The sequence below is a fragment of the Strigops habroptila genome, chromosome Z (genome assembly GCF_004027225.2).
Source record: "Strigops habroptila isolate Jane chromosome Z, bStrHab1.2.pri, whole genome shotgun sequence".
NCBI lineage: Eukaryota > Metazoa > Chordata > Aves > Psittaciformes > Psittacidae > Strigops > Strigops habroptila.
The window spans coordinates 12,767,435-12,786,532 of record NC_044302.2 but is presented as its reverse complement, the minus strand read 5'-3'; the positions used below and the strand labels follow the sequence as shown (position 1 = coordinate 12,786,532).

The 19,098-nt window shown below is 36.9% G+C and overlaps 1 protein-coding gene across 4 annotated transcripts in view; it reads right to left on the bottom strand.

The window, feature by feature from the left end:
• Positions 1–19,098, bottom strand: part of ANKRD27 (ankyrin repeat domain 27) — a 52,947-nt gene that overhangs the window by 2,964 nt on the left and 30,885 nt on the right. For all 4 annotated transcript variants that reach the window (XM_030469662.1, XM_030469661.1, XM_030469660.1 and 1 more), the window contains 16 exons: positions 15,020–15,112; positions 14,070–14,197; positions 13,544–13,626; positions 12,653–12,768; positions 11,765–11,857; positions 11,195–11,392; positions 10,813–10,872; positions 10,557–10,676; positions 7,108–7,152; positions 5,899–6,021; positions 5,112–5,309; positions 3,993–4,112; positions 3,237–3,398; positions 2,246–2,354; positions 806–887; positions 177–249 (listed from right to left, as the gene is read on the bottom strand). In XM_030469662.1, the coding sequence (XP_030325522.1) occupies positions 177–249; positions 806–887; positions 2,246–2,354; positions 3,237–3,398; positions 3,993–4,112; positions 5,112–5,309; positions 5,899–6,021; positions 7,108–7,152; positions 10,557–10,676; positions 10,813–10,872; positions 11,195–11,392; positions 11,765–11,857; positions 12,653–12,768; positions 13,544–13,626; positions 14,070–14,197; positions 15,020–15,112 (1,803 nt within the window). The remainder of the gene's footprint in view (positions 1–176; positions 250–805; positions 888–2,245; positions 2,355–3,236; positions 3,399–3,992; positions 4,113–5,111; positions 5,310–5,898; positions 6,022–7,107; positions 7,153–10,556; positions 10,677–10,812; positions 10,873–11,194; positions 11,393–11,764; positions 11,858–12,652; positions 12,769–13,543; positions 13,627–14,069; positions 14,198–15,019; positions 15,113–19,098) is intronic.

Below are 19,098 nucleotides of genomic sequence, written 5' to 3'. Positions count from 1 at the left end.
TGAAGCTTAAACAATGATGAAACATTAGCAAGTTAGCAAAGAGGTCAGAACATTTGGGATTCACCGACAACCACTAGTAAAGAAACCTTCCTGTTACATGTATCTATATTAACAGCAGACAAAACAAGCAGATTTGCCATGTTATACAAGTAATTCAAGTAAGTATTTCCACTTACCTGATGCAATAACTCATAGTCAAAATTAGGGACACTTTTATCTCTCGTTATTGTTCTCCGTAAATGTTTTGCTCTAAAAAAATATTTTAAAGGAATTTAATTCAACCACATTAACTCTTTCCACAAAAGTCTCCATCACATAAAATCCAGAGGGTGGCACTACCTCCCCAGAGAAAGACTCCTCGCTGGCACCACTACCTCAGAATGACAGCCTACTAGTATTTCCTGTATTTTATCACAGAATACACATTAACATTAAAAAGATCACAGGCAACACCCAACCACTGAGTGAAGCACTAAGATAATATTTTTAAAGCATTCTGCTTTGAAATTCTTAATTCATAGTACACCAAGTATTAGTGCAGAACCAATTTTCAATACGGTTGCCAGTACTCCTTTTCCCTTCTGCTGCACAACGTGTCAGTGCTGTTCACCACCAATGAGCATGTCATGCCACAACATCTGTCTGGTGATATGAATGTGCACACCTTGGAGATTAACATCCACCATCAAATCAGTTGTATGTGATGTGTAACAATGCCTGACCCACTTTTGGACTTTATTAACCATTTTATTTCTTGTTTGCTTGTGGGAAACAAAAAAACTTCTGAGGAAGCTGCTGTGCTTACTTGTTAAATCTGTTAATTGACTGGACCAGTTGAAGTTGTCTGCTTATGGGATCATCAGCTTTCTCACATGGCGTAGAATTCACTAGGGGTTTAAAAGAACAGGCAGCTAAAATTACAATGGAGTCACAGTTAAGAATTAAAAAAACAGTTCTGAATGAAAAGTGGTTCTACTGACACTAGAATTAAAAGTTTACAGTAAAACTATATAATAGTAATAACCTGAATCAGAGTCACAATTAATCTTTGGAAATTTTAAAGTATTTCAAGTTGCAGGAGTAAGCATCCTTCATCAGATTAGCAAGACTGGCCATGCTTCTGAAGAGACCATGTAAGTTTGGACCTCGAGACCCTTCATTCCAATTTTCACAAACCTGAATTAACACACAAATGGTATACCAGCTCTTCATCAGTATTGCCTACTCATGTCTTCCACTGTTCTTGTACAACTATTATCTTAATATTTGAAAGAACTATATCAATCTTGGGCATCAGCATACTGTGATTAATTTTGGTTTTGTATCAAGGAAGCATTCAGAGTCTTTCCTAGGGAGCAGGCAAGAGTTATTTGCAGAAGCCTAACTAAAACTCATGGATGCTGAAATGTGCACTCCTGTTCCTCATCTTCCCCAATTCCTGCTTGTAAAGCCTCACCATCGTCTTTCCACAGCTCCACAGTGGCAGCAGGTCCTCTGTTAGGCTGAGTTGTCTAGCTCAGCATGAAACCTGTTACACCCCTTGCCCTAGGTTAGTGAATGCCTCAGCTTGAAAATTCATCTGAAAAACTTCTGAGCCAGCATAAGGAAAGTAGTGGATAAGCAAGACCAGAAGCTGAGGGCAAGAAGGAAGAAGTGAGGATGGATGGTGAGTAACACCACCTCTTTCAAGTGGCAATAAGCCATTGTATCAGACCAGATGTACTGTTAAAGGGTACCATGTGTCTCAATGTATCTGCTTAGGCTGTATTATATCCTGCCATTTACTGGAAGTTATTCATTTACTAACTATGTTTAATAGTTTAGTTACCTTTGTAGCTCTTACTTCTGTCCCATATTATGAGAGACACTAACTAATGGAAGAGTCACTGCCTAACCTGTTTTAGAGACAATTTAAATTACTTTTTTTTGTTTTACTTTGCACTGAAATGTACAATTATTACATAATTACATAATCTCAAATGTGGCATGTTTTTTTAACTTTAAATGCTTTTGTACGTAAAATTCCCCCCAAGCACAAAAAAGTGAAACTGAGTTTGTAGCAATGTAATGAACATAATAAAAGTCTGCTGCATTTACAGTATTTTAGGTGTTACCTGTAATAAATGTGCTAAAGAGCTGACTATTCTTTAATTATACGTAAGTCAATTATACAAAATACTTGACGGAGTCACACGTGAATTCCTAAATCCCTTTTTATTCAGACCAGTGGAAATATGACATGTACCTTTTTTTCTTATCTTGATAGACGCATGCTGCTCACACTCCTTTTCTCTCTCTGCTGATGTAGGTACATAGCTTGGTGCTGTTTCCAGCAACTTAATGATATTTGAATTCTTAAATTTAAAAGTTTCCATTTTCACCATTATTAAAGAAAAAGAAAAACATCAATACAATTTAGGATTCTATTCTATGCAGAGTGTGTTAATTAACTGCTGCCAAAATGAATGTAATGCACACAAAAAAACCTCATTATAAATACAAAGTTTAAATTGTATCATTTTGAGTAGGGACAAGTTGCACTGTACCGGAGTGATGATTTTGTAGTCTTAATCTATTATTTTAAACTGCATTATTTTAAACTGCATTATTAAACTAATTTCGGTTTAGATGGTAATATACACACTAAAATTGATTCAGTACAGAATTTTGTGGTCATTATGCTACACCTCAGAGGCTATTTAGGCACATAAAGATAGGGACCATGCATCAAATCATTTAAAGAGTGAAATAATTCTTTGTAATTTAGTATTACATATTATGTTATTGCTATTAATAAAGGGTAAGGTCAGAGTTATCAATGACAGGCTGAAAGGTATCAAAAGGCATGAAGGGCAAAACACAGTGGGTGGAACAAGGAAGACTGCTTACAGTGTAACTTATTAGCTTAAGATGTTCATTTTCCTACACTCAACATTTCTTCTGCTATCTCTGCCACTACCAGTACATATGTTAATGTAATTTTCATTCATGTATGTGCTTTCACTTTTTCAAGATTCATCCCTTTTGTCTAGGATAACTTCTTTCAGAAACGCAACAGGTTTCATGTACCACAGGTACCATACTGTACATTGTACAATAAACAGGCATTTTAGTCTTTATATCATGCACAACTGTTAAATACAGAAGTCTTGGCAAATACTGTTGTAACAAATAGTTATATTTGCACATGGAACTTTAGGGAAATCTAACGTCAGACATGATCTTTCTGCACTCACGGGTTCAGCGCAGTCTGCAGGCGTGCAGTTCCTCTCGTTCCTGATGTGCGTCATTGCACCATTCTTAAGGAGCAAGTCTACCAGGGCTTCGTTCTTCCCTACCACTGCCTCGTGCAGTGCTGTATTTCCTTTGGCATTAGAAAGGTTAACACAAGCTCCATGCTGGACAGCAAGATGGAATTGATGTTATGAAGACAGAGTAGCACAAAATGAAATAGCACATGATTATTCTGGTTTTCTCTCTTTGTCTTTTCAATGTACGAACGACAACAATGCAACAGAAGCCTTGTGGCTCTATACGAATCCGGAAAGCATATGCTAGCAATCAACACTTCAACAATAAGCCACCTGATACTATCTTCTCCTTTCTCATAGCCACAATTTTACGGATCAGCTCATTTCATTTTGGTATGTATCTACTACATATTCCAAGTTTAAGAGGTATTAAAAAAAAAAAAGAAAAAAATTACAAAAGCCACAAACCCCCCCATGCAATGGAATCATCAGCAAGAAAACTTAACACCTGCCACAAAAAAAGGTTCCATAAAAACAGCTCACTGTACAACAGAAGAGTAATATTTATCTAATAAAAAACAACAAAGGAAGGGATTGAAAGGAGTGATATAACAGATACTCTAAATTTTTCCCCAGGTCGTTGTTGACAGAAAATTACGTAACTAAAATACTGTTCCTCGGTACAGGATAAGTATCACATCAAAATTATTATTCTGAACGGTCTGTTTTCAGTGATCTTACCTGCAACAACAAGGCAGCAGTCTCATACTGACCATTCAAGCATGCGTAAATTAAAGGAGTGTTTCCATATAGATCCTTTTTATTTTGTTTAGCATTATAATCCATCAGACACTTTACCACCTATTGAAAGAAATAACAACCTTTTAAGATACCAGCTAACCATAATCACACAGTGAAAGCCCTCCTCTAGAATGAAAAAGAGATGGAAGAAAAAAGGATGGAGAAAGCCAGCCTCATCTTTGCCAAACAGATAATAACCACAAGCATCTCTTTCTATCATACTCAATTTCACATTTTACCACACACTTTTAAAGCAAACAGAAAGAAAAGCAACTGAAAGGCCAGAAAATAAAACTTGAGATATGTGAAAACCATACATAACCAATAACTTCACAAAACATCAAAACCAAACCACCACAGCAAGTGTCCTTTCGCCCTTTCCTCATGAGAACTCATCTGAACACTTGGAAGGAGTTGTGTTGTAAACACCCCACAAACTAACCTTCGTTAACCTAAAAGTTAAAGTTGTATTCTTGTTTTCTTCTTGCTTCCCTAGTGCTTTGTCTCCCCTTCATCTTCATAATTCTTTTTTTTTTCCCCTCTTTCAGTCCTCAGTTCCTTATTTTTAACCCCTGGTTTTCCACTTTTCTGCACACTCCATTTGCCTGTCTGCATCTGTTTCTTCCTTGATCATTGTTTTTCCCCTAGTTTATTCTCCCTCCTGTATTAATATCCTTGCCTCAGTAGCTTGTACTTCTTCTGTACTGCTTATGCTTCCCTGCTTATGCTTCCCTGACTTGAAGTCAGGGATGAGGTCGTCTTCTACCCTCAAAGTTCCACTTGGCTCATAATCTACTTAAATGAGTTGAAGACACAGAAAATATTTAATACCTTGGCTATTGAAGATACCAAGTTCTACACATAACCTCCTTCAACAGACAGTACAGACAGAAAATACATAGGAAGATCCAGCTGCACAAAGTATTTTTAAAACGTTTGGCATTTGACAGTAGCTAAATTTCACTGTTACTGTTTGAGTCATGTTGATAATTTCACAAAATAGCTTTTTGTTGATGGTTAAATGTTAAATAGCTTGCATTTGTGAAGAGGCTCAGTTACCTGGAAGTGACCTTTCTGGCAGGCTAGATGAAGAGGAACTGCATGTTTCGCATTCTTGGCACTGATACTGGCTCCATGTTTCAGCAAGAGAGAGACAAGTTCAGAGTGCCCATGCAGTGCAGCCATGTGCAATGGTGTAAAACCATCTTCGTTGGAAACATTTACTCCAAGTCCATTAGTGGAGATCTTTGAAAATTTCTGTTGAGGAAAACAGACACCAGAACTATAAAATTAATTATGTTACTCTCTGCTGACTAAAAGGCAGCCAAATACCTGGCTAAGTATATACCTAAGAGGAAAATGGACATTTCAAGAACTTCTGCTACAGAGCATAATTTGAGACCTTCAGGAAAAGAGTTAGTAAACCACAGCAGCTTCGCAGTATTTTTCAACAGAACAATGAGGTTTATTTTTATCTCTTTTCTTCCAACATGATAGTTTCATATAGAGAAATTCCAAGCAAAGTATGGGGTTTTGTATTTATTCAAAGTTGGACAAACGTTAATTACAGCAATCCACACATTCTAAAAGAAAACTGCAAAGTTTTTTCACTCCATTAGATATTGAGCAAGTCTTTGAATGTTTCCTGTATCCAAAATTTTCTACAGTTCAATTAAAAAGGGAACAAATTCATAACATTAGATGAACTGTTTAAGATCAATATATATTTACTTGCTTTTCAGGCAGAGATACAAAGGTTTTGGGCAATATGAATGCTACTTCCGTAGAGCTAAAAGTTACATTACAAGAACATAATTCGTTCTTTTTATAGAATGAATATTCCAACCTTTTGTACTGGCCCACATTTTGAGCACTGGCATAATGGATGGCAGAATTCTGGTTTTGATGTATTGACTGTGTCGTCCTCATCTTCTAAGTCTTCGTCCATCCATTCCAAGAGATAACGTACCTGGCATAAGAAGCAAGTCCTCCTTTAGAGAGTCGAAAGGTTCCATGTCCTCATAAATTTGCATATGTACACAAGTAAGATTTCACTAACATACACTTGTGAATATCTCAGGGAGACTATACAGCTACCTCCTGGCATCAACTGCCTACAGGCCAAATTAAAAGATCAAATGTTGTTGTTGACAAAGCAGCTACAAAGTTCAGCATATGCAGCAGTGAAATAAATTAGAAATTACTTCCTGCTACCTAATCAAGACTTCAGTGTTTGCCTATTCTCAAACTCTCCAAATCCTTTTAGCTCAGATGATTTGTGCCAGCTCATATCAATGCAGATTTTGTCTCCTCTTTTGCTTTAAGGAACTTAAGAAGTGGCAAGGGTGATGACATTTAACCCATATCCAAAACTAAGCAGGCGCACTGATGCTTCTTAGGTCTGTCAATTCCCAGGAGCTTGACAGTTTCACTTTTTCCTCAATATACAATGCCTCATTTTTGAGGAGGAGAGAGGCTCATCAATGAAGACAGTCTTAGGACTCGGAGCATTCATGTGCAACTTGTAAACAGTGGTGCTTACTGCATGTTAATTTTACATTGTATGCAGCAAAAAAAAGCTGTTTAAGAAATACACTTTTACTTTGAAATTCATTAATTGCCTGTAAACAAAAGTCATCTTATAATTAGCAGCAACTGTATTAAGTCTCCATTATCACTCCATCTGGCAATGTTACACCTGACATCTATCTAGTGTATTATTCTGAGTTTGTATTATGCTCAGTAAGACAAGTCTTTCAGAAATTCAAGACAGAACTGAGAATTGAATTGGTCTCATAATGCAAGGGACAATACATTAACAGTCACCTTTTCCTAGGTACATGGAAAGGGCTAACATCATGGGACTCAAAAACCAAGGCAGGAGGAAGATCAGGGTACTTGTGTGTGGAGGCAAGACCTCTCAGAGCTCCTGCAGATCTCCTGGGAAGGTATTACTCAAAACATTCTTCACTTAATATTATTGACAAATAATTTCCTTGATTCAAATGAGGTAAATTGGAATTCAGTAATCTCAAACAGCCACCCTAAGACTCACCATTTCCAGATCTCCATCAGCAACTGCTCTTAGGAGTTTTTGCACCTATGTATTAAGAAAACAATTTATTTGCTTTATTAGTATTGATATTAAGCTGTACACAGGAAACCTTGTGTCCTTTACTAACCTCCTAAGGTCATGTGGTAGCATTACTGCTTGCTCATTTCATATTTATTGATAAAGTTTTAAAGGAGAAACCTTCATCCTTTATGAAGTACAAAAGCTGTGCAAGGCCTGTGGCCATCTGATGATCTCACTCGCTTAGTTAAAGATAAACAGTACTCACCTAAATAAAGGACATGTAGTCCACACATAAACAAAGCCATGTAAGCCGATATATGTTATTATGCCAGTTCAGCAGCAGCTGACCATGCATTTCTGTTGTGAACCTAACATTAAAAATTCCTACTCAAGACAAATTTCTACCCTGATAAATGCTAGTACCATTTGGACTCTTCCTGAGCTACTATATGCTACCAGAAGCACAAAAGATGCAGATTTTATTTTGCTATTTGAGAAACAACAGTTTAAGATGAAAAATATACTTTCCAATTGTTTCCAATCTGCAGATTACTGGTTTATTCCAATGTTAAAAAACCAAACATTTACAAATGTAACTTGACTGTAAGTATGAAATCTGTTTTCTTACTTAAAATCTGAAAAGATATAAATATCAAAGGGTATGCATTAGTACAAATCAGGTGCTTCAACTTAGAGAGTTAATCCAGTGGACCAGCACCAGACCAAATAAGTATGTGCATGCTCAGGCCAGCTAATGCCTCAGCATGACTACTGGGTGTAGGTATTCTCCTGTTTATGAGCTCTGCAGGGGGGAAAGAGGCAAGTGGGAGGGAGAAGAGATGGAAGGTACTCTGTAATGCACAGATGCCATTCCCCTGATCCCTCTGACTGCTTGTGAAAGCAGGAGAATGAGATGTACTTGTCTTCCTGCTGCTTCTCTGATTCTCTACTCTCACATGAAGGAGCTGAGATCTAACTTGATAGAAATGGGATAGGTGACAGCAAAAGGGCAGGGAGACCTGTCCAGGCTCTGAAGATTGTTGAAGAATCAGCTAATAAGCTTTGTGAAAGTCTGATTCAGCACTATAGCAAATGATTCTAGCACTGTGCTAGAATAATCAAAGATGTTGCTGTGTAAACAAAGTTGTTTCAATATCAAGAAACATCTTCAAGTTGAAGATGTCATGGAGTAACAGCTACAGTCACATTTCAATCTTTAGAAATTACTACCTTGCTGTGACAGCCGTGTGTGGCAAAGCAAACAAGGAAGAATGAGACTGAAATGAAGTTGTGTTTTACTGGTCTGATCTGTTTGTTCAGGGTTTTAGCAGAAGGACAGAGCATCTACAGCTGAAAGATCAGAGGTTAGATTAAATCTCTCCAACATTTCCTTTTTTTTCCCCTCTTTTCAGGAAAGCTGCTAAGTTTTATTATTACTTTCCAATACAAGGTGAAGCTCCTTGAAGTGATACACTAGGCACTCAAGGCAGAAAACCTCTTTCCTAACTTTGAATGCCTAAAAGTTAGCCCTCTTACCTAGGTCAGTCTTTTAAACTTCCTCTCTGGTAACTACAGAACAAAATGCAGCCACCAAATGACACTCAAGTGCAACTCAGGTCAAACTAAGCATGTCTGAGGTTAATTCCTCTCTGGAGGCACTGATTTCTCTTCACTAAGGAGGGAAACTAGATGTCTGAAGTTAGGACAATTGTCTTCCAGACATGTGAAGTTAGGTGGGCTGAATCTTAATCTCTATACATCTAAATCTAAAATGAACTATATACACTAGGGAGATGTGTGTTCCCCATATGTCTCCCCTAATCATACAGGATAATGTCAATGCAGAACGTAAAGGTCTTGATGATTTTCAGGAGCCAGTCTTATCACACACAAGATGCTGAACAGTAATAGCAAGTGACCCACAAGCTCTGATAACTTCTTTCCAAAAACAGCAACTTCCTTACAGTTCTAAAAACTGCCTCAGGCCCTAGCAGTGGAGAAGCACACAACATCTGTTATGCAGCTTATAGATAATTTATTAAGAGTACTTAGAGCAAAATGTCTTTTACATGCATTTCCCCATCTTTTCAGTTTGCTTTCTCACTCCTTCATGGAATATAAGTACCTTCCTTTAAATGTAAAAATAGACTAAATGAATCTACTGCAGTTCACTTGCATGCTCAGATTTCCTGTTGTTGAAATCGTGCAAGGAGTTTAGTTCTAGCAGAGGAAGTTCCAAATTTACATGCCTGGCTCCTTTACTCTCTCTTTTCTGAGTTGTAAACAAGCCACATACAAGACAGATACCACGACAGAAATGAACTAAAGCTGGATTATAGGAGAAGGTCATTAACCCCAAGAATCTAAGTTGTAAGCTGCTTGTAATCTTCTTCCCTGGTTTGAACTACAGTCTTAGCTCTTAGGTGTGATAAATTTGTTCCTTTAAGGAAAAATAAATCCTCAAATGAAAATAAATACATCTAAGAATTTATGAAACTAAATCTGTAAGGTGAACTTTTATGTACATTAGATCCTACTTAGAGTACTTGACTTTGCACAAACAGGGAGGAACAGTTCTATATTGAGGCTCTCACAGAGTAACTGATACATCTTTGAGCTTCTTGAACATTTTTAGGAAGCAGAAATTTTTGGCAAGAGAACAACTTTTTGCTAGCAGGAAAAGGAAAAATTGTAATGTAGAGGCAATATAGAGAGAAACAAAAATACTAAGGAAGTCAATTTTGAAAAAAATGGAACAGGAGAACTGGAAAAAGAATAAAGAGAGAAGCATCAGAAGGAGTGGTGATACAACAGTCTTAGAAGAGGATAAGAGCAAAGTAGAGATCCGAGGTCCCACATGAAAGATTGAGAGGATGACATCTTGGTTGGTGTGTATAAAGCAAAGTCAGGAAAAACATATATGTGCAAGATACTTAATACATAGTGTGTACTACTTCACGTTACAAAATTGACTTCCTATGCCTATTTTGAAAGATTGTCTTAACATCCTAGTTTGTTAAGTTGTTTGCCAGTATGCCTGTACTAGTCTCTTTCCCTGACAGATTTTTAAGTTAACAAAGGCATTTAATTTCTAGACAGGACAGCAAGGTCCTTGGGGCACTGACTGCCATTATAATTTACAAACTTCAACAAATTCACAGTTACGTATGCAGTTATGTAGTTAACTGCAGTAAATCGGAACAAGTACTCCAAATATGCTGTTTTCCCCAGAAATAACCAGCAGAGCAGTTGATACCATACAAATGTTTAGATACTCAGATGACAAGCACCTGAGGATAGCAGCATATAATTTTCCAAAACAGAGAGAAAGCTATTCCTGAAGAAGCAGTTTAAAAGAGTGTTGCAAAATACCGTTCTTCCAGCTTCCTTCTCTTTGCTTATTGTCAGAACTTACACCTTAGTCTTACCTCTTTATAAGTGTTTTTTACTTCTTCTTGTCTTATATCAATTGATGCTGATGACAGGCTTGAGACAGATGATCCTCTGCTGAAAGTTTCTGTTGACTGCTGAGGAGACCTAAGTGGTGACTGAAAGTTGGAAAAAAAATCCAAACAAAAACAAACGAACAAACAAAATCCCCCACAAAACAAACAAAGTTATTTATCAAATTAATCAGGTTAAACAATGGCAAAAAAAAGCTTAGCAACTTGCATTCATTGTTACCTCAGAAGCACTCTGTCCTCTTTCAAATGCTAGAGAGTTTAATTCCATCAATTGCAAAATCTGCATAAAAATATTAATAAAGAGAACCAATATAACTCCACTTAAAGAGGAATCTTCTGACCGAAAGACAAATTAGCCAACAACCTAAATTAGTAACAGATTATGACTGAGCAGATTAAAAGTGCCCATTTACAAGTTTATGTTCCACACCACAGGCTGTATTCCTGCTATTAGATTTAAAATGTGACCCGTCTTCCTTAAAGTGAAACATACATTTTCATTTTAATAACACCAGACCACAAAATCCTATTAGCAGGTAAGCATCTACACCTCCATGGAATTGCATCAGAAAGAAATTGGGCTAGAAGATAAAGAGCAATACCTTGGAATTTAATGCACACTGTAGGGAAGTCTCTTTCATCCGGTTTTGAATTTCTGGACTTGCCCCATTTTGCAAAAGCACTTCTATGATCCCTTGATAGCCCCAGCGAGCAGCTATATGGAGAGGAGTATCTCCCTTTTCATTACCAATATCTAGTCTACAGGATTGCACATCATAGTAGACTAAAGCTTTGACGCACTGGAAAGAGAAGGAGAGCTATCAATAAATTATAGTATTGTCTCTCAATTCACATAACGAGCAATTCTAAAAAGGCTTTTTTCATTGCTGTTCTTATAAGCCATTGGCTTAAGTGCAGGCTTTTACAGTTCAGTGTCATTAAACAAAGAGGTAAATAAATCAGCTAAATTTGCACACTATCTTCAATATGAATGCATAATAAAAATTGCTATGAACTACTGAATAATGTCCTAATTTACAGCGTTAAACAGTTAGCCTCCAAATAGTTTTTATTTACTTTTTTTAATATGTAAGTTTAGTGCAAATTTGCATCACAGTTTAGTTCTGTTCCATTAGAATGTCCATTTAGTTTGCTACAAAACAATTACTTACATCCTCATGACCATAAGTGCAGGCTAAATGAAGTGGAGTATTTCCATTATTGTCCTGAACATCAGTACTTGCCTTATAGTGCAACAAGAGAAGCTTTAAGGAAAAATGAAAGTAGACATTTAAGTAACTAAAATATTAATGGACAAACAACTGCTGGTCTGTAGCTTCCTTTAGGGTTCTAGCATGACAAAGCACTTCATGAAAACTAGCTATGTCCCTCCTGTTTCAGACACTACCCTCTCAGGATTACGGTACTGGTTTTGCCCTACCCTAAGAACCAAATAAAACTGCTTCTTACATATTCAGAGTTGTCACTGAAAAGAGGAATCACCTACTGCAGCAAACACTGCAAAACACATACTATATGGTAATTTATCCTGTATTTTAAGAGCCTATGGAATTGATGACACGGCTTAATTTCAACAATGCTAACTGAAGAATCTCACATATATAAAATTCAGGTACATAACACTTAATGTAGTTACACAGGCTATCATAATGTGTATCCACAATGTGAAGTCATTTAACTTATTCCAATGACTGCAATGGTTCTTCTGTCTTAATCAAGAGCAGAGATGTTAATAGGCTCTCCATTTGAGCTGTGTAATAGAGATTCGTCTTAGTAAAATGCATGAATTATCAGATATGCATAGCTGTCAATTGCTTGGTTATCACAAATGGCTGAAAACCTTGCAGTATAGGAAAAATAAAATATCATACAAACTACAATGATAAAAGACCCTCAGTTCTACAGCACGCGTGGTTATGGTAAAAGTTTCCCAGAAGATCTAGATGACTGTAACATTAGAAGAGCTTAGTAAGAGTCATATATTTATTATTTAGGTTAAGCATTTCTTCTTATTTCTAACTAAGCCTTTTGGTGCTTACTGTAACATTTTGATATCCCTTCTGACAGGCAAGGTGAAGTGGTGTTGAACCGTGGTAATCTGTAGCATTGACAATGGCTCCTTTGGCTACCAGTAAATCCACTAATGATGTTTGCCCTTGAAAAATATGCAAACATTAAAACAAAAAAGTAAACAAGAACATTACTACTTTTCAAATTCAAAAGTGAGCTATAAACTAAGATATCCTGCATTTCTGCATAGTATGTTTCTATATAGCATGAATTCACTTCCTGGTATTTGAGGATTTTGTTGCAGATTACTCAAGGTCAAAGCTCTATAAAAGAACCTCCAGGTAAAAAACAAGCTATGCTTGTATCTTATGGTTGGAAAAGAAGAGAAAATAAAGGTATAATCACACAAAGCACTCTCATATTGGGATTCAATATAATAAGAAAATTATTAAAAAAAATCACCACAAAAATTAACGTGTCTTCTAATAAATGTAAGATCAATGGCATAACATTATTATTCAGAACATTACAAGAGAGGAAGTGGCACAGATCCACCACCCATTGCCAAATGCAGGAGAGAAAAAAGATTCATTTATCAATCTCCCAGTTCTTTAAAACAAGTCTGGTTTCTGATGACACATGTTTTTTCACAGCTAAATAAAGAGCAACTGTGGTAACTGCTAAGACAAAAGTAAGCAGCCAGCAAACAAACAAACAGTAATTTAACCATAAGAAACTTAGTCTGAAAGAATATACAATAACTTCAGCCTGTGCCAAGATACCAGTCTCCATAGCAAATAAGCAGAAAACAATTTAATGCAAAATTCACTATTTAATGCAAAGTTAGAAAACATGCTATCATAAAGGTAAGGAACAATAAGGAGCAGAAAACACTGGCGTAGAAGATCAACAATACTCACCACAAATAGCAGCTATATGAAGTGGTGTATATCCCCGGTCATCTCGAGAAAATGGAGTGATAATGGAAGGATCATTCAGTTTCCTTTAAAACACAATGGTTTAAAAGCAGCTCAGTTACCTATGCAGCAGTGGTAAAGAGGAGAGAGAAAAATTGCCAAAAAACCCTTATCTTGGAAATTTTATCCTTTACCCTTTCACACTGGCAAATTATTTTACAGAGAGTTTCACATTTTGTTATGAGATGTAGTTTTGTCCAAGATGTGTAACTTCAAGAGAAGAAACATTTCATACCACATTTACCAAAGCACATACAGCCTCCATCACAAAACTGATGGTTCCGAGCCATTCAGTGTTCTCATAATATTTCTTCTGCTTTTTCAAAGCACGCAAACATACACCCTCTACTCCATCCTGAAGTGCTACCAACTTCCTCTATAACCAAAACCAGCATACTTTTTGAAGTAAATCTTAGATGAAGGCTTTTACATAGCTTTTTGTATATCTGGGGATATGAAAAGTGCTTACCCAGACACTAGCTTCTCACATTTGTCACAGTAACAGAGTGGATGACACATTTGCTGTACAGTGTCCTTATCACTGTCACCTTGACTTAGTAATCGCTCCACTTCTTCCTGATTACCTGAAGCAATATGCTGCGAAAAGCCAAGAGAAGAAAGACAATGAGGAACCAATATAAAAAAACTCATTTAAAGGAAAAATAACACCCTCCTCCTCCCCCCAAAAAAACCCACAGAAAAAACAGAGTAATTTACTGAAGCACAAAATGAAAGGAACTGATTATAAAAGACACGTATTCAAGCATTAGAAAGCACAAATGAAAAATGTCACAGCACAAACCCCCCTAATGGGCACTGAGCATTAAAAAGAATCTGTTCTTGGCTTACTTCACTTTCTATAAAAAATTAAAACAATTTCTATTGTTCTCTTTAGATTCAGTCACGAAATTGAGTTCCCTCTGTGAAAAAACATTTCTATAAAATTACCAAGTCTCTAGCCATAAGCTGTGAACACATATAATTAGAAGCTCTGCTTTGTGTCCTTGTAGAGGCAAAATTCTTTTAGAATGATAATACGAGATTAACATATAATATGAAGTAGCTGTCAAGTGACCACATTTAAATTATTTCAGAAAACTCTTTATTTCAAGCACTAAAAGCTGTGAGAGAGAACCTAATAGTAACATCATATCTGTGCATTAAACGGGCCAATCAATACCAACAGCAAGTAACATTTCATCCTCATTTGCTTCCATATTTTGTGTAACATGCTGAAATCTGTAATATTAACTTGGTAACATTTTGGCAGAGAAATGCACTAGATTCAAAAGACACTTTTAGCATCTACTAAAACACACTTCACAGTACTAATGTCATTAACGCTGCATTATATTTCAGAAAAATCGCAGAAAGGAAGGGATATAAATACATACATATTCTGCCATAAAAGTTATTAACCTTAAATAAACAGTCTATTGGAGTAGCAGACATCTGGGACAACAAGTTCATCCTTTGTCTTAAAAGCAGCTTGTCACATAGTCTCTCAGATTCCTGAAAATAAAACATTGAGGTTGATTATCTATAGACTCATTTACAGGCAAAAGTAAAGTACCTTAACAGTTGAATTAACTTTTAAAAATATTAAACACTGTATTTACCACTTATAAATTATAGGATGCATGCAAACCCTAAATCAGTTTCACATTTAGGATTCTGAGACTTAAAAAACAGCACAGCTGCTGTTCAAAGAAATAAGTAGATGCTCATCAGAATATTTCTTGCTTGAGCATTAATAAAATTATGACTGCACCATCTAAGAAAGAACATGGCAAAACCAGGAAAGACATAAAAAAGACAAGAAGAACTAAAAGAGGTGCAATGCAGCTTTCTTATAAGGAGAAATTAGGATTCCCCACTCTGGAAAAGATTCAGCTGTGCTACAATGGTCTAGAAAAATCACAGAAAGTCCAAAGAAAACATGCAAAGAATGAATATCTGCTATTCCTCAAGAGATAAGAACTAGGGTGCCCAACAAAAGCATCACACATTAGGTCTGGGGAGGGAGTAGGGAGAAAAATATTCTTTTATTGTGGAACTCATGTCTATCGGATGCTGCAAAAATCAAAATGGACTCAAAAAGGCACTAGACAAATGCACAGAAGACATGTCTAGCGGTGGCTATGAAAAGAGATGACCCAGATACAACTCTGACTCAAAGACCCCACTGAATTTTATACCTGCTGGGAAATAAAAGACTGTACCAAGTAAAGCATTACTCTGTTGTGGACTCAGTGTTTCTCATTGGTCACTTCTTGACGATTGGAGATTGAACTAAGAAGACATGTAACTCAACTCTCATATCAGTACTTCCCACTTCCTGAGAAATCTGAAGATACTCTTCAGAATGCACCGAAGAACACAAACTCTTCCAAAACCAGGTGAAAATTCTTAAGTACAAGTCAGACTTTGAAATGGCAACATTGATCTTCAAGTGAAATAAAATAATAAAGAAAATACTTTCTAAGAAAGTAGATGGGAACACTTGCAGGTTGTTGATTCTGATCAAGCAGTCCTTATGGTTGGCAGTGAATATAGTTTCTGTGGATGTTGGTTTTGGGTAACAACTATCTCCCTAGAAATGGAAAGCATGCATCAAACTGAAGACCACATGTATCAGATAAATTTTAATGGTTTAGGATCCAGGCTATAACTTCTGCTGTACAGACCAGATGGAAATGAGTAAAAAAAGTCCAACTCTGCTCTCAATTTTAGTAAGTCACCATGAAGCTTAAGAAACTAGTGAACTGCAAATAAAGATGATCACTTGGACACCAAAAATAGAGAGTTGAGATTTTCTAGGAATTAGATCACTCCAAGCTTCAAAATAAACTCAGATGCCTCTCATAAAGCCGACTAAAAACCCCTTCATTGTATAGAAAATGATGCCATTAAAAACATGTTTATGAAGTCTAGAGATAAAAGTTTACATCGGTATACTTGGGAGTCAGTTGTTTGTGTTTAGGTATCCAAAGATAACAATCTTTTCAAACCCAAGTACTTTAGCTAAAGATACCCAAGCATATCTTTTCAGAATTACAAGGCACATAACAGTAGTCTCCTTGGATCAATTCTTCAGTGTGATCAGGAGTAACTTCCCTAAGAAATATCCAATCAGAAATGGTAACTAGAAAAAAAAATATTAAAGCCTTACTGTTGATACAAGTTTCTGAAGTCTAATTAGAATTTCTAACATGAATGCTTACAGACAACTTTATAGTTGCACTATGGAGAATCTAAGTAACCACTAGCAAGACCTACTGTAGTTTTTGTACTGTTCCTTCCAACTGTATCTTTTATGAGAGAAGTGGAATAATTATTTCAGAGTCACTCGAGACAGCAATCCTTATGTAGAGGTATTATCTATTCTATAAATCAGAAAAAAGAGGCCACGCCAGGTGAAACTGTGTATCTTAGAAATTAAATGAGAATGTGGCATAAGAGTCAGGTATTGGTTGAAGTATTAAGCAAGTTCGGGCCTTCAACGATAAAACTTGCTTGAGCTACAGTTTCCGGAATTAAAAAATACTATGCCTTGAGTAGGACTTTCAGGTATTTTAAATATATATTGTCCAGAAATGCATATCCAAACATTAATGGTCTTTTTATTTGACACTACTCTCCATACTAGAGAAATGAAATATTTATACCTATGAAAGTGTACCTGTATAATGGCCTGTCCAAGGCGACTTTCACAAATTACAACTGATGACTTGGAGAAATTATCTCCACACCCCTCCCAGGCAAACACTTTATTACCCTCAGTTTGAGCTCAAGTCTTCTTTTCCCAGCTTCTCCCAGCTTCCCAGTTCCTCCATACCAACTTCATTGCCACCTACAGCTCTTTCCATACAAGAGCCAAAATGTTACCTATTCCCTAGCAGCTAATATAGCTCCCTACTTTATACCTAACTTTAACCCTCTGAACTAGAGGGTTTTACTGAACACCAGCTGTGCATAGCAACATAACTAAGGCCCAATACTTCTTAACTGGAATTCTAATCAGGTTGACAGCTCCCAGAAAATAAAACAAGATTTTTTGTGCTATCAGTTACCTGCTCCTCTCCTCTCCACAACCAAAATATCTCCCCAAGACTTACATGACCTTGGGTGAAGGGAATTTGGCAGGCATCTCCTACATGCAATTTTCTCACTGACATGAGGGTGATAATATACCCATTATCCCACATGGTACATTAGTTCCCTGCTGAGTTTTCTTTATGTAGTTAGTTTCATTAGGGATTGGACAACAGCATTAGTCAGCTGCCAGAAGCTCCATCTGAAGCCAGCTATAAAATTAAGTGTAGCCACATGAGGGGCTGTAACGAAGCCCCAGGGCACAGCAATGTTCCTGCTCACTTAAATCCCACAACCGTTTCCAGCACAATCTGGAAAAGGAAACCATGGGGCATCAACACAACAGCTCCTGCTGCTTTGAACAGGAAGTTGAACTCCTCTACCAGAGAATAAAGGAAATATCACAACTGGCAAGTTCATAAAAGGAGAACAATGCTATTGGAAGTTCCTATCGTGTTCCTCTACCTCCTTGACACCCTTTCTCAATTCCTGTCAAGGGGCTATTTCTTCCTCTTTATTGTGTGCCACCTTCTCATCCCTTACCCTACACTTGAGAAGAGAGTGGTCTAGCTCTTTCCTTTTCAGCTGTACTATTGGGCAGGGGGGCCACCCAATTCTTTGTCTTCAAGGCCCTGCTGTTTTCTACCTCATGCCAGGGTGCTGCCTCCAAGTCATGCTGACTCTTATGAATAGCAATGTAGAAGTAAGGAGCTCCTGTTCCATGTTCACTGTACATACACTGAAGTGAGGAAGTCTCAGAAGCTAGCACTCTAGGTCTGGAGCTGATTCAGATGATATATGTATGACACTGCCTTCATCTGGACTTCTGAAATATGTAGTTCATCTTTCAGGACAGATACCTCCCAAAGAAATAATACAGTATCTTAATGAAAGTGGCACTTGTTATAACCACTTGAGGGCAATCCCAGTATAAAACACTTATCCTTAGCTATATAAGGAGAGATAGGACCATGGATTTAATAGAAGGCAGTCTTTATTCCAGAAATTTAAGAGCAGTATATTCTTTTTTTCAAGCTTTCTGGCATTGTTGAAGCCAATTCTACTTTCGTTTCAGTTCTCCATCCAGACCACCAGCATTGCTATTTGTATATTGATTGTTCATGACAGCCATGTGACTGCAAGAAGCAAAACTGACTGGCAGGGTTTTTTTTCAAGCTGACATTTATTATTTTTTACACATCATTCAATACAGCATTACAGACAAGATATACAACAGTCTCTTTACACAGAAGTGCCTTTTTTTTTTTTCCCAAGCGTACAAAACCCCATGCATGACAGGTTCATGGAAAGAGCCCAGGAAAGAACAAACCCCAAAATTACAAAATGCGAAGTGCTTTACCAAGTTACTTTAAGTGCTGCTTCTTTTAAGATTGTGCCCCAGG